Here is a 15,754-nt window from a genome sequence, read left to right as displayed (position 1 = left end):
TGAGAAGTACACAGTATCAGAATTGAGGGGTGGCCTTTATGACACACAGGGGAGTTGGAGTGAAGCTGTGGGGCTTATGGCTTCAGGGATGGGAGGTACAGTTATCTTTAAGTGGCATTAGGTATAGAGCAGCATTTATGGTATTCTGAGAATTCTAGGGGTTTGGGTGAAGGTTAGGGTACAGGATGATAGACCAGCAGTTGCCTCTTCTCTCTTCAGTTGACTGTGCAGCAGAAGGTGTTCCACATTGCCAATGAACTCCTGCAAACTGAGAAGGCTTACGTTTCCAGGCTCCATCTCCTGGATCAGGTGAATGGTCCTGCAGGGGCACCAGGGCACCAGGATCTGGTAGGTGGGTGCCAAAGAGGAAGTGAGAGGGCCTGAGCCTAACCCTATCAGTGGGGCCAGAATCTAGAGGTGGTAAGGCTCCTCTCTGACCTTGACCCCCATCCTGTCCCCCTAAAGCCAACTCTGATTCATCACCCCAAGCTTGATCTTTGTATCAACCCTCATTCCTAAGCCCTAACTACAACTCTAATCCAGATCCTGAATTAACCTGGCTGTGAACCAGACTCTGACCCTCATTCTAAACCTGGCCCTATTCCTGACCCCCAAATCCACTAGAATCCCTAGGGGTAGGAATTTTTGTCTGTTCACTGCCTGGCGCACAGTAGACACTCAAAAATATTTGTTAAATGAATGGATCTAATTCCAACCTTCTCTCTGACCCTGAGTCTAATTCTTACCTTGACCTTGATCCTGACTTATTGTTCCAGTGTCTACCTCTAGATCCTAACCTTGACAACCTGAAATCAACCCCACACACAAGCCTCACTCCATTCCCTCACTCCTCAGTATCAAGATCAGTGCTGATCCCGAAGCTCCATAGAGCTGCCCACAAACACTGCCCTCACCTGCAAGCTGCTCCTTTCCCAGCCAAGCCCCAGGCCCCACTGGGCTGAGCACACATGCCCTGCCCCACAGGTGTTCTGCGCTCGGCTGCTAGAAGAAGCTCGGAACCGCAGTTCCTTCCCAGCTGACGTCGTCCATGGCATCTTCTCTAACATCTGCTCCATCTATTGCTTCCACCAGCAGTTCCTGCTGCCTGAGCTAGAGAAGCGCATGGAGGAATGGTGAGGGGCCCCAGATCTAGGCTGCCCATCTTCCTGTCCACTTGCCTGCTGAGCCCAGGCCCAATGTGTGCACTAGAGTTTGTTCCTACCTGCCCTCTCCCCTCATCGCCTTTCACAAAAAGAATCAGGCCTGAACTCTGCTTTCCAGGCCCTCTCAATCTAGAATGAAACAAGATCAGGACTCAGAAAATTACAATAGAATAGCAAAGCCCTAAAAAGTATAAGGTTAGGAGCCAAATTGGTTGGGGTCAAATTCCAGTTCTGCCACTTGCTAAATTTGTAATGTTAAGCAAGTTTCTTAAGTTACTGTGCTTTAGTTTCCTCAGCTGTGAAATGAGGGTAATAATAATGGCCTACCTTGTAGGGTTATTTTAAGGACTGAATGAGTTGATACATGTAGAGAGCTTAAAATAGTACCCAGTATATAGTTAAGTGCTAAGTTTTGAACTGTGGTGTTGGAGAAGACTCTTGAGAGTCCCTTGGGCTGCAAGGAGATCCAACCAGTCCATTCTGAAGGAGATCAGTCCTGAGTGTTCATTGGAAGGACTGATGTTGAAGCTGAAACTCCAATACTTTGGCCACCTGATGTGAAGAGCTGACTCATTTGAAAAGACCCTGATGCTGGCAAAGATTGAAGGCAGAAGGAGAAGGGGACGACAAAGGATGACATGGTTGGATGGCATCACCAACTCAATGGACATGAGTTTGGGTAAACTCCGGGAGTTGGTGATGGACAGGGAGGCCTGGTGTGCTGCGGTCCATGGGGTCGCAAAGAGTCGGACACGACTGAGTGACTGAATTGAACTGAAGTGAATGTGAGCCATTTTTTAATCAGTGCTATGATTGTTGTTGTTGTTATTCCCTGGTGGCTCAGACAGTAAAGAATCTGCCTGCAATTCAGGATACCTGGGTTCGATCCCTGTGTCAGGAAGATCCCCTGGAGAAGGGAATGGCTACCCATTCCAGTATTCTTGCCTGAACAATTCCATGGACAGAGGACTGGTGGGCTATAATTCATGGGGTCACAAACACGACTGAGCAGCCGTGTTTCACTTTCACATCAGTACTATGATAGAGCTGAGAATGGGAGGCTGTGGGAATCAAAGGGACCAAAACTAGCCTAGGGGTTAACAAAGGATTCAGTGAAGAGGTGAGATCTGAGCTGAGTCCTGAGGTAGAAAGGCAAGGTTCATAGGCAGTCTCCTGGCTTCCAGGCTCACCTCTTCCAATTCATCCTTTAGTGTCTATACCACCTTCCATAATGGTCTTTCTGAACAACAATCAGACCAGACCATTTTACTTCCTGATTAAATCATCTCCATGCTCCCCACACCCACAGGATAAAGGGCATCTTCATGCTACATGAAGTCACTTCCTACATCTCCCCAACTACTATGACCACTGAAGGCTGAACCAAGGCCACTTCTTGTTGTCTCCCCCAGCAGACTGTGACCAATGAAGGTCTGGTTCTATGTGCCCTCCAATAGACTGTGACTTTTGAGGAGTGCAACCAGGTCTGGTTACTTTGACTCCCCTACCAGACCATGACCCTCTCAGGGATCAGCAAAGTGTGGCTTATTTGTGTCACCAGAATAACCCAGTACAAGGCTGGGCACAGAATCAATAGGCAGTGTATGAAGTGGCCCTTTCAGGTAGCCCAGGACGTGTCTTCCCTTGTGCTCAGGGCAGGGCAGAGTTGGGGTGGGTGGGCCCAGGCTGTGGTCTTAGGTCACGCTGAGCCTTTCAGTCTACTTATTCTATAATATAAGCAGCATTTCCAAAGGAACAGACTGGCTGAGAAGTAGATTTCCAGGACTGGGATAAAAATAGCCTGTAGAGTGGGGGCACTGTGTGGGACAAGGATCAGCAGGACCAGGTCAGCCCCTGTTTCCACCCCAGGGACCGCTACCCACGCATCGGAGACATCCTGCAGAAGCTGGCACCCTTCCTCAAAATGTATGGCGAGTATGTGAAGAACTTTGACCGAGCTGTGGAGCTGGTCAACACCTGGACAGAGCGCTCCACCCAGTTTAAAGTGATCATCCATGAGGTGCAGGTAAGCAGTGAAGCTGAATGGGACCAGCTGAGATGGACAAGTCTGTGGGGACCTGGTCAGGGGTTTTTGGCCAGACCTGAACCCTCCTGCTTCTGCCTGTCACAGAAGGAGGAAGCCTGTGGCAACCTGACATTGCAGCACCACATGCTGGAGCCTGTGCAGCGCATCCCCCGTTATGAGCTGCTTCTCAAGGACTATCTGTTAAAGCTGCCCCATGGCTCCCCGGACAGCAAGGACGCCCAAAGTGAGTGCATACAACTGGGCCCTCCTCCCCACCCCACCCCCGCCAAAGACAACTAACAGGGTCAGCCTTCCATTGCCATGTAATTGAGATCTCAGAGTAGGACCTCCAAACTGAAAAGCCCACCTTGAGTGTCTGGAATGAGACCCCAGGATGAACCTCCAGGTTGAGGTCTCTGCCTGAGCACCTAGACAGGACATTCATGAGTCCCCCAGCCTGAAGTTTCCAACTGGAACTCCAGAGTTTGATGGGTGTACTCAGAAAAATCCCCTAAAGGGATCTCTTCCCTAGGTTAAGACCCCAAGGCTGACCCCTTGACTGGTTCTCAAATGAAGTTGTCCCCAATCCAAAATGAAGCTGAGCTTAAACCCTCAGGGACTGAGCCAACAGGCTAAGAGCCCAGACTGACCCCCTCACGCCAAGTTTTCTTTACTGAATCTCCACTGCTGAGCTCCTCAGAAAGAGACATGTCTCATCAAGCCCCTGACTTTCCATTCTCCACAGTTAGAGCTTCATTCCATACCCACCAGTCACTACCCAGAATAACCCTCCCAAAAGAACCTCCAAGTCTTTTATCAGAACCCCATAAAATCACCTCCCTAGTACTGAGTACCCCAGACTGGACTCTCTATTTTCTGCCTCCCAGATTTGGATCTCTAGGCTAAAATACCACCTCCCTAGACAAGTACTCACACATTGAACCACTAGCAAGGATTTCATTCTGATTCTTTCAATATGAGACCCACTCCTCAGGGTTACACCCCAAGAGTGCTCCCCAGAGTCTTCCCAGCTTTCTCTCCCCAGACTGTTATTTCCATTTATTCCTTCATTAACATAATAGATCATTCCTTCATCTATTTACTGAGTACCTTGGTGCTCTGTGCATTGTCCTAGGCACAGGGGATATGGAAGGTGAACAAGACAGACAAGGTCCTTGATCTCACTCAGGGAATGTGTATTCTAGTCGGGGAGATAGACAGTAGACAAAAGTCATAAATACACAGGAGAATATTAGATAGGTGCTATGTGTGATTCAGAGAATGAGAGGGTGATGTGACAGTGACTGGGGGGGCCAACTTTAGACTGGGTGACCTCTCAGAAGAGAGGATATTTGAATCAAATCTGAATAAGAAGAAGAGGAGAGCCATGTGCTGAGTAGGGAGGAGCATGTCCCAGGCAGAAGCAATAGCAGGTACAGAGTTCCTAAAATCAGCCCTCAGATTGAGTTCACCTAACTTAGTTTCCTGTTTTATACCAATCTCAGCCCTATATGAGTCCCTAGAATAAACTTCAGAGCTTGAGTTTGGCCAGCTGAACTCCCCACACTGAGCCCAAAGATGAGCCTCTCAGAAAACTTCCCAGTCCGGTTTTCTGAGGTGCTCAGAATGAGAATCTCTGAAGGACAGCCAGCCTGAGATGTGCTCACTAGGCTCCCCAGTCCAAGATCTTAAGTTGACCTCCCTATTTTTTTTTTTACCCCTCAAACTAAAATCCCCAGGTAGAGCCCCAGAAAGTACCTCCAGATCTGAGCCCCACTGAATTGTATCTCTGATTCCACAGTACCTCTCCTACTTTATATTTCCAGACTTTATATATTCCAGACTGAACTCTGGAGCCTGGACCCTAGACTGAGTTCCCCAAACCAGGCCAGCTGGAACTCCTGGCCTGAGCAGCACCCCCCGAGCCCAAGACTGAACTCTAACCAAGATCCTAGACTGCCCAGCCCAGACCAGGCCCCATCAGAGCTTCCAGATCAAACTACCAAGCTCCTAGACAAAGCTCCCCAAACCACACTCCCTAGCCTGAACCCCCAAAAGAAATCCTGGACTGAAATCCCCACACTGAATCACCAGGCAGAGCCTGTACCCACTGGACCCCTGGAAAAGCCCATCTATACCCTCACACAGGATACCTCCAGACAGAGTTCCTGATAGCAAAGTAGTCTGAGCCCAGTGGCCTCTACAGGCCTGAGCTTATATGACCACAGCTTGCCAGAGTCTTCTTCCTGCCCCCTTTCCTGGGCACTGCCCACCTCCATGACCCAGCATACTCCATGCAGAATGTGTGGAAGAAAGGGCAGCTCTAATGTCAGCTCTGCTGCCTCCTGGGGCACACAGCCTAGGGTTGCACCTCTTCTCTCTGATTCTCAGTTTCCTCATTGGACAAACAAGGCACATAAGGTTGTTATGAGGGTTGAAGAATGCTAGGCAAAGCATCTATTCAGAAGCCCAGGAAAAGGTGGTAGAACCTTTTCCCCATCCTAGGGAGCTCCTCGTCTGCTGAGGGATACAGATAGGTAAATACACGGTGAATACATAGTGTGACTGGCAGGACAGAAGGGAGCAAAGGGGAAGGTGGGAACCCAGACAGTGTCCTAACCCAGCCTGGGTACTGAGGGAAGGCTTTTTGGAGGAGGTGAGCTGAATCCAGAAGACTGAGTTGGCCAGATGAAGCAAGACAGGACATGTTTAGGGAGGTGCAAGTGGAGAAGGCTGGAGAGGTCAACAGACGCCTCTGTTGACCAAGGGCTTAGAATGCCAGGCTAAAGGACTGGGTCTTTACTCTGCAGGCATAGGAGAACCACTGACCGATTTGAACAGAGGAGTGACAGCAAGCTGTGTGTAAAAACGCGCCCTCTGACAGCTAGGGTGGAAAAGGGCTGGGAGCATGGAGACTGGCACCTGAAAGGCCTGAACTGGGTTAGGGATCACAGATCTTGAGCACCAAGACTTGGTCATTGAGAGACAGCCTCCTGGGAAAATAACACTTGCTTGGTCAACCATGTGGACTCTCTTCAGAAGCACCTGTGCATATTTTCTGAATGGGAAAATCCAGCACCATGCAAACAAGAGTGGGGTACAGTGCAGCTGGGCCTCAAGCATGGACAAGATTCATTAGTGTGTGGAGATGCATAGGGGTTTATTTCGTATTTTTTTCTGATACCTAGTCACAATAGGAAGTATGGAAATACAGGAAAGCTGAAAGAGGCAAGGAAGAAAATCATCTATGATACAAAACTCCAGAGAATAAGAGTGAGGAACATTTTGACATAATTTCTTACTGGTATTTTTTATACACGTATATTTGTGGCATTGAAATCATGTGGTATACACAAGTTTGTATCCTTTACTTTTCCTAAAATATCCTGAGCATTTCACAGATCACGAAAAATCCTACAAAAGCATCATTTGCAAAGGTTGTTTAGTATTGTGTTATATGAATGCACATTACTCTGTTTAACTGAACCCCTACAGTTGTATTATTTCTGGTTTGACATTACTGTAAACACCACTGCAACAAAGTGTATTTGTACACAGAACACATATTTTCTAAGTATAGATTCCTATCATCAGAATTATTGAGACAAAGAATAGAACTGTCTCTGTTTCTTTATATGACTTGTTTTCTGAGTATAAAAGTTAATACGTATTCTTTGTCAAAAATTTGGAAAAAGAAGACAGTGAAATCACCCATAGTCCCATCATCCAGAGACAACTTTTTTTTTCAATTTATTTAATTGGAGGCTAATTACTTTACAATATTGTAGTGGTTTGTGCCACACATTGACATGAATCAGCCATGGGTGTACGTGTGTTCCCTATCCTGAGCCCCCCTCCCACCTCCCTCCCCATCCCATCCCTCTGGGTCATCCCAGTGCACCAGCCCTGAGCAGCCTGTCTCATGCATCGAACCTGGACTGGCGATCTGTTTCACATATGATAATATACATGTTTCAATGTTATTCTCTCAAATCATCCCACCCTCGCCTTCTCCCACAGAGTCCAAAAGACTGTTCTATACATCTGTGTCTCTTTTGCTGCAGAGACAACTTTTTTAAAAAAAATTATTTATTTATTTTTTGCTGCACTGGGTCTTCCTTGCTGCAGGTGGGCTTTCTCTAGTGGTGAACAGGAGCTACTCTCTAGCTGCAGTGCTCAGGCTTCTAGTTACAGTGGTTTTTCTTGTTGCAGAGCATGGGCTCTAGGTGCGTGGGCTTTAGTAGTTGCAGCTAACCACTCTAGAGCACAAGCTCAATAGCTATGGCACATGGGCTTAGTTGTCCTGTGACATGGGATCTTCTAGGAATAGGGATCAAACCCATAAAACCCTGCATTGGCAGGCAGATTCTTTACCACTGAGCCACCAGGGAAGCTCCTGAGATAATTTGTTAAACATGGGTATATGTCCTTCCAGTTACAGGTGTAACTATTACAGTTATTTTGTTAGTGGTAATAATAATCTTAAGCTTGCATTTTACTGGCTGCCAACTATTTCATGTCCTGTGGTTCTGCTACTACTGTGGCATTAATCGAGTCATTTTCTGATTTTAAGTGATGTTGCTATGGACATCTTTGAGGCTGGCACTTTCTGGAATGGGGAGGGTGTGGTCAGGCCAGGAGGAGGTATTCAGGGAGCAGAAAAGCTCTCAAAGCCTTTTTTCTGCTAGCCCCTATCTGACCTCCCACTCTGTCTGCAGAGTCTCTGGAGCTGATAGCCACAGCAGCAGAGCACTCTAATGCTGCCATCCGCAAAATGGTGAGTGGCCCTTCTAGCCCCTGCCTTTCCTTGGCCAGCCACCTATCTCCATCCTGGGGAGTGGGAGGCTTGCAACTTGTGGACATCTGAGGGGAGGCCGGAACCTCAAACCTTGCCCTTTACTCACTACCAGGAGCGAATGCACAAGCTGCTGAAGGTATACGAGTTGCTAGGAGGTGAGGAAGACATTGTCAGCCCCACCAAAGAGCTCATAAAAGAAGGCCACATCCTTAAGCTGTCAGCAAAGAATGGGACCACTCAAGACCGATACCTCATACTAGTAAGTGCCAGGGGTAGGGGTGCAAGTGGGCCACACCACCCCTACCCCGCCATGCCACATTGACCCGGTGCTCACTCAAGGCTGTACTTCCTGCTCTCCATTCCTTCCTCTACTAATGCATTGTATTTTTACCACCTATACTGGGCATTTTTTTTCTCAACTTTACAGATTATGTAACTAAGACTTAGAGAGAACTGACTTGCCCAAGGCCAACCAACTAGGAAGTGACTCCCATGCCTAGGCTCTTTCCTTGCAACCTTTGTGCCCAATCTGGTCTGTTTACTCCATCTATTGCTTTGAGTCCCCAGCAGTAAAGCTTCAGGAGTCCTATAAGGGAAAGGAGCTGAGCCATAGGCCTTGTGGGGCCTCCACACATACATCCAAAACCTTTTCCTTCCTAGTTCAACGACCGCCTCCTTTACTGTGTGCCCAGGCTGCGGCTCCTTGGCCAGAAGTTTAGCGTGCGGGCACGCATTGATGTAGATGGCATGGAGGTGAGCACCGGGAGGTGGGAAGGGGAACCTGGCGTGGGACCTTGGTGCTGGGAGGAACAAAGATGTTCTGACTCTGACCCCAAGTGTGTGCATGTGTGCAGAGGGCGAGGGCCCTGTGGAGCTCAGTAGGTGAGCTCAGTAGTTCACCAAGCCCTTTTCTCTCTCCATCCAGCTGAAGGAAAGTTCCAACCTCAATCTGCCTCGGACCTTCCTGGTGTCAGGAAAGCAGCGCTCCCTGGAGCTCCAGGCCAGGTACTTGCCCTTGCCTATATCTTCTCTCCAGCCTCCTGTTGCCTTCAGATATGCTGAGGCATTCTAGACCTAGTGTCAGGGCACTGGCTACCTCCCTAGAGGAGAGAGTATTCCAGAGAAAGGATGGGTCCCTTTCCCCAAAGATGCTTGCTCTTCTGATGGGTTTTGTTAGAGGAGAGGGAAGAATGAGATAGTAATCCAAACATGAGTAACAGGAGCACAAATAGTTTATTGTGGATTGAGAGATTTAAGAGAAATAACAACCAAATGCAATGCCTGGTCCATGATAGGAGTCTTGTTTGAGAAAAACAGCCCTAAGAGACATTTTCAAGACAGTAGGGAAAATCCTAAACATGAACTGGGCATTAGCTACCAGGGCATTATTGCCAACTTTCTCAGGTGTGATAATGGTATACGAGGATATAGGGGAATGGCCTTTTTTTTTTTGGTGATGTATGATGATTTAGTATCATGATATCTGTAACTTATTTTTAAATGATTTATATCAGCCTATATATATATATATACACACACACATATGTATAAGATATAGCAAAATATTTTTTAAATTTGCATCTATTTAGTGAATATATATTTAATGTATTTGTGTTATCCTATCTACTTTTCTGTATGCTTGAAATCTTGCATAATAAAAAATCTTTAAAGAACAAATTTTAGAATAATTTCCAGCCATTTAACAAAGGGGCCTTCATATCCATTCTCTACGTGAATGATTATAATAATAGTTCACATTTAATGAAGACTTGCTCTTGTGCCAGAGGCACAGTTTTAAGTTAACTTTAACTTAAGTTTAAATTTAATAGTTGAACTCTCAAAACCCTTGAAGTAGCCTCTGTTGCTATCAACCCCATTTTACAGATGAGGAAACTGAGGCACAGAAGAGTTATACACCTTTCCCAAGATCCCACAGCTAGAAAGAAGCAGAGCTGGAATTGGTGATAGGGTATCGAGGCCATGGTCAGGGCTGGAGAGTGAATGCATGTGGGTAAATGATCTACTTCTGAGAGGTGGCAAAGAATTAAGAAATCAGAGTCAGAACTCTCATTGCTGGGACTGCATGGAGGCAGGAGAGAGAGATGAATGTGGGCTAGAGGGTGTCCTGGAAGATGAGAGAAGGGAGTTGGGTTTGATGCTCTGAGAGACTAAGCATCTCAGAGGCCTGAAGCCAGAAAAGTGAGAACAAAAGTGACAACAGGCACAGCCAGGGGAGGGCAGATGTGGGGCCCAGTCAGGGCTCAACAGAGCCTAAGTGACTGGGACAGGTCATTGGCTAGGATGGAAAGGAGAGGGCTGAAGAGGGATACTGGGCCCAGAAGGGTGCACCAAGCAGTGTAGGGTTTTCTCCTAGTAGCAGAGAGAAGGCATGGAGAGTTTGCTTTGCAGTTGCTTTTTTGCCCTTTAAAAAGTTGTTTTTAATGAAAATTTTCAAATAACCACAAAAGTAGAAATACAAACACTCATATGCCCACCACTTAACTGATTCTCAACTTTGGTGACATAGGAATCAACTGAGGAGCTTTAAAAAATACTGATGTCTGGGACCCACCCCTGGAGACTTTAGTTTAATTTGTCTGGGGTATAGCCTGAAGATGGGGAGTTTCAAAAGCTCCCCAAATGATTTTAATATTATGTGCACCAGGGCCTGGAGAATTCATGGACTACAGTCCATGGGGTTGTAAAGAGTTAGATACCACTGAGCGACTTTCACTTTCACTTTGCTCTGCCAGCAGGAACAAAGAAGGTGATGTTGCTCGTATGATTCAACTTGGCACCAGGGTTTAGAACCACTGACTTAGGAATCAGTATATATTTTTGCCATATAAATATTTTGCTGAACCATTTTAAAGTAAATTACAGACATGACTCTTCACCCCTATATACTTAAGTATGAACTGCTAAAAACACTATTGTGGCTCTTAAACATCAAATGCAATATTGTTTAGTGCAAAGAAGTTAGAAAATATAGATAAATAAAAAAGAATTTGTAAAAAAGAGTACAATCAGAATAAAGTAAAATCCCCTAGAACCATACCACCCAGAGACAGTCAGTGCTGATGTGTTGGCATAAACTCTTTCTGACTTCTCCTCTATTTGCATATGTATACACACACAGAAACACACAATGTTTCCTTTCCATATTTTATTATGAGTATTTTCCAAAATACAGGAAAGTTTAAATACAGTGAACACCCAAGCTCACCATGTAGATTCAAGTGTTAATATTGTGCTATATTTACTTGATCATAAATCTATCATTTCATCCACCTACAATCCGATTTTTTTAATGCATTTCACCAAGTAAATTGCAGATATCATACACCTCACCCCTAAAGACTTTGGCATGCATATCGTAAACTAGCATTCAATATTTGTTTAAGGTCTCCTCCTTTTTCTTGAGGCAAATTTTCAGAGTGAAATGCACAGGTCTTAAGTGTACCACCGATGAGTTCTGACAAATGTAAACACTCATGGCACATGTGTTTTTAAACAAAAAGGGAATGCTATGTTTATTTTATATATGTTGCTTTGAGTTAACATATTATAAACAGCTTTATCACTTATGTTGTGTGGAAGTAGTGATATATACTATCATTTCTTTTTTTAAAATCTGAGCCCCTGTTGTTGGACACATAGACTGCTTCTAATTTTTCATGGCAATAAAACAGCATTGCAGTGGATATTCTTGTAGCTAAATATTGACTCACATCCTTGATTTTTCATGAAATGATCCTAAGGATACAGTCGTATTTTCATATTAGAAAAATACTTTTGATGTCTGGAGTCATCAACAAAGGCTTCCTTTGTGGCTCAGCAGGTAAAGAATCCGCCTGCAATGCGGGAGACCTGGGTTCGATCCCTGGGTTGGGAAGATCCCCTGGAGAAGGAAAAGGCTACCCATTCTAGTATTCTGGCCTGGAGAACTCCATGGACTGTATAGTCCATGGGGTCACAAAGAGTCGGACATGATTGAGTGGCTTTCACTGGAGTGTAACTGTGGAAGGAGATTAGAGGAGGCCAGGTGGGAGTCAGCCAAGAGGCTGGCTCCTACTCCTAGTGAGCTGTTGATGGGCCTGCACCAGGGCAGACAGGAGAGTTGAGGAAGGAAGGCAAAGGGAAGGAGCAACACACTGATTGAGCACCTAGTGTATCAAGGATTGTGCTGGGCACTTTACACATCACCTCAGTTACTGCTTTAATAGCTCAGTTGGTAAAGAATCTGCCTGCAATGCAGGAGACCCCAGTTCGATTCCTGAGTCAGGAAGATCCCCTGGAGAAGGGAAATTCTCCAGTATTCTGCCCTGGAGAATTCCATGGACTGTATAGTCCATGGGGTCACAAAGAGTCAGACATGACTGAACAACTTTCACTTTCCAGTTACTGCTCAGAACAACCCAGGCCGATAATTATCATCCATTCTTACAAGTGAAGAAAAATAAACTGCCCTCCTTTCTCAAACTTGACATTCTAGCACAAACAGGGAACTATTCATGGTTTCCTGTACATTCTGTATGCTAATTCACACACTTCAACCTAATCCCCTCTATTTGAGGGCTAGCACCTCCTTGAGGAAAACATCTTTAGCAGCCCCCACCCAAACTCCAGGATGGGACAGGTTTCCTGGGCTCCTCAGCCCCATTTTCCCTCTGTCACAGCACTGATTCCCCTGTATTGTCCATGTCTGCCCCCATGAGCTCCTTCCTTGATGTAGGGTCTGCTCTGAGGCCCAGGCTCCTAACACAGGGTCTGGAAAGTATTAATAACTGTTCAATAAGTAAACTCAGGTTATATGACTTGCCTAAAGGTCACATAAGTGGTAAGTGAAGGAGCAAGAAGGTCAAACTCAGATCTTTCCAACTCCAAAACATCTGCTCTTTACCACTCCAATTGCTTTTGGTTGGCCTGCCTAACCCAACATCTTTCTTTCCCCCTGCCCCCACCACCTTCCCTACCCAAGGACTGAGGAAGAGAAGAAAGACTGGGTCCAGGTAACATCTAAGAAGGCTTTGTGGTAGGGGGCTGGAAGAGTATTAACAGGTCTTCTGGGGGTGGGGGGCTCAACCCTAATATTCACATCTGACCATAATGGGCCTGGACATCTGCCTTCCAATAAATTTTACCATCCCCATTTTACAGATAAGCAAACTGAGGTCCAGAGGTTAAGGAGAAACTACCCAGTTCTTTAGAAAGCTGGCTCCTCTGAAGGTGTAACCTCAGTGAGTTAAGCCCTGTAAAACATTCAACCCCAGACATTTGTCAGGAAGGCCTTCTGTGGCTTTTCAGCCACTGATCAATCCCCTTCCCCCATTTCACAAATATAAGAACTGAGACCTGGATTTTGGGAAGGGACTTACCCAAGGTCATACATCTAGCAAGGTATAGAGCTGGGTCTAGAATCCAACTTTTCTGACTCCAAGCTAGTTTATAGGACAGTGAGGTAAGGGTGGAAATAGATAGTTGGGTTTTGACCTCTTATTTCTTATACCTCTCCCAGGCCATCAACTCTACCCTCCTGAAGCATGAACAGACGCTGGAGACCTTCAAGCTGTTAAACTCCACAAACAGGGAAGATGAAGACACACCCCCCAACTCTCCGGTAAGAGTCCACATCCCCTCCTTCTGCACCAGGATCCCCTCCAGACCTCCAGGTGCCCACCTTACCTTGAGATACTCCTCTCCTCTTCCCAGAGAGGCAGTAGATGACTGCAGAAGCACAGGCTTCTGTTGGTAGGGTCATAGAGAAATTATTGGGGAAACTAATGCCCGAAAAGTATTGGTACAAGTGACAGGTCTTCAATAGCGCAGTGAAGTAGAGCAGAGCCAGGACTCAAAGGCAGGTCTTCGGAATCTGTCGGTTGCCTACCAATGATGATCCAAGCCTGGGCGAGGGCTGGATGGACTGGGCTGGGGAGTCTGAGTTTGACCCTCTGACTGGAGACCTGGCCCTCTCTCCAGAATGTGGATCTTGGAAAGCGGGCACCTACGCCCATCCGAGAAAAGGAAGTCACCATGTGCATGCGCTGCCAGGAGCCCTTCAATTCCATCACAAAACGCAGGCACCACTGCAAGGCCTGTGGACATGTAAGTGTTGAGAGGCAGGGGCAGAGCTATGGAACAGACAGGCTGGCAACCCAAAGGCCCACTTCTAAGAGGGCACCCTCTAAGTGGGGGGAGGCTGTGAAGTTCACTGTGGGAGTTGGTACACTGAAGGGGAAGACCCACTGGAATCAGGCTGTTCTTACCCACTTGCCACCCCAGGTGGTTTGTGGGAAGTGCTCCGAGTTCCGGGCTCGCCTTGTCTATGACAACAACCGTTCCAACCGTGTGTGCACTGACTGCTACGTGGCCTTGCATGGGGTACCCGGGAGCAGCCCAGCCTGCAGCCAGCATACACCCCAGCGCCGGAGGTCCATCCTGGAGGTAAGACCCAGGCCCCTCAACTGACCACAGGGGCCCCAGCCACTCACGCAGTGGTGACTAAGGCCTGGGCATCTCTGAAATTGTAATACCATGTGCATGTGCTGAACAAGTGACCCCAGGCTTTGAGTGAATAAAATGAGTACAAAAGTGAATCAAAGAGTAATTTTTATTTAAGTGCTTTAGATGTTTAATCTTCACAGTAACTTATCTATCAATGCTTTTCCTATTCTTGTTTTACAAAGGAGGAAACTGAGGCCCAGGGAGGTATATTTGCCCAAGTTACACAGTGAGTGGCAGAGCTGGGATTTTCTTTTAACTAACAAAATACCTTTTCTTATTACAATGGATATGTGCATTGAAGAAAGTTAGACATCATAACCAAAAATAATAAAAATACCATATTCCTTTAACCCAGGGCTACCCTGGTAACTCAGTGGTAAAGAATCCACCTGCCAATGCAGGAGACACAGGTTCAATCCCTGAGTTGGAAAGATCCCCTGGAGAAGGAAATGGCAAACCACTCCAGTATTTTCACCTGGGAAATCCCATGGACAGAGGAGCATGGTGGGCTACAGTCCATGGGGTCGCAAAAGAGTTGGACATCACTTAGTGACTAAACTACTACTACAAATTCCTTCGACCCAGAGATTACCACCATTAATGCTTATGCTTCCTATCTTTCTAGATACATGCACATACATAAACTTAAGCTTTGTAACTAAATTGAGGTATTTATTTAACATTTAAAGAAAGCTAACTCCATGCCAGGCACTCTTCTAAGCACTTTACATATAGTAACTAATTTAATCCTCAGAACAGCCCTATACGCTCTCCTTCCAAGTCATCTAGCCCATCTAGGGCTGGGATTCTGAGCCTGACTACCTTACCCACCCACCCACCCAACCCCTTAACCACAATGCTAAGTTGCTTCTGAGTATAGGGAATGCATGTGATGGAAGACTGAAAAAAAGATGAAGTGTAAATGCATAAATGACTTGAGGAATAAATGGACTGATGGAAGAATGCCTGACTGACATTTAGGGGCTCCCACTGAGAGTTACACACCCCTCCCACCAAGCCTTAGAGGCAGTAGCCATGGCCCAAATCCAGCAGATAAGCCTGGCTTTGAATTTCAACTCTCACTGGGTTGCTGCTGCTGCTGCTAAGTCGCTTCAGTCCTGTCTGACTCTGTGCGACCCCATAGACAGCAGCCCACCAGGCTCCCCCGTCCCAGGGATTCTCCAGGCAAGAACACTAGAGTGGGTTGCCATTTCCCTCTCCATGAAAGCAAAAGTGAAAGTGAAGTCATTCAGTCATGTCCCA

The 15,754-nt window shown here is 46.4% G+C and overlaps 1 protein-coding gene across 1 annotated transcript in view; it reads left to right on the top strand.

The window, feature by feature from the left end:
* Positions 1–15,754, top strand: part of FGD1 (FYVE, RhoGEF and PH domain containing 1) — a 37,616-nt gene that overhangs the window by 20,025 nt on the left and 1,837 nt on the right. The window contains exons 5-16 of the mRNA XM_055563483.1: positions 220–309; positions 985–1,133; positions 3,033–3,189; positions 3,295–3,433; positions 7,908–7,966; positions 8,100–8,246; positions 8,648–8,740; positions 8,913–8,992; positions 12,969–12,999; positions 13,506–13,607; positions 13,967–14,092; positions 14,270–14,431. Coding sequence (XP_055419458.1) covers positions 220–309; positions 985–1,133; positions 3,033–3,189; positions 3,295–3,433; positions 7,908–7,966; positions 8,100–8,246; positions 8,648–8,740; positions 8,913–8,992; positions 12,969–12,999; positions 13,506–13,607; positions 13,967–14,092; positions 14,270–14,431 — 1,335 coding nt within the window. The remainder of the gene's footprint in view (positions 1–219; positions 310–984; positions 1,134–3,032; positions 3,190–3,294; positions 3,434–7,907; positions 7,967–8,099; positions 8,247–8,647; positions 8,741–8,912; positions 8,993–12,968; positions 13,000–13,505; positions 13,608–13,966; positions 14,093–14,269; positions 14,432–15,754) is intronic.

The sequence above is a fragment of the Bubalus kerabau genome, chromosome X, assembly GCF_029407905.1.
Source record: "Bubalus kerabau isolate K-KA32 ecotype Philippines breed swamp buffalo chromosome X, PCC_UOA_SB_1v2, whole genome shotgun sequence".
Taxonomy (NCBI): Eukaryota; Metazoa; Chordata; class Mammalia; order Artiodactyla; family Bovidae; genus Bubalus; species Bubalus kerabau.
The sequence above is the reverse complement of the archived record's forward strand: the minus strand, read 5'-3'. Positions and strand labels throughout refer to the sequence as shown.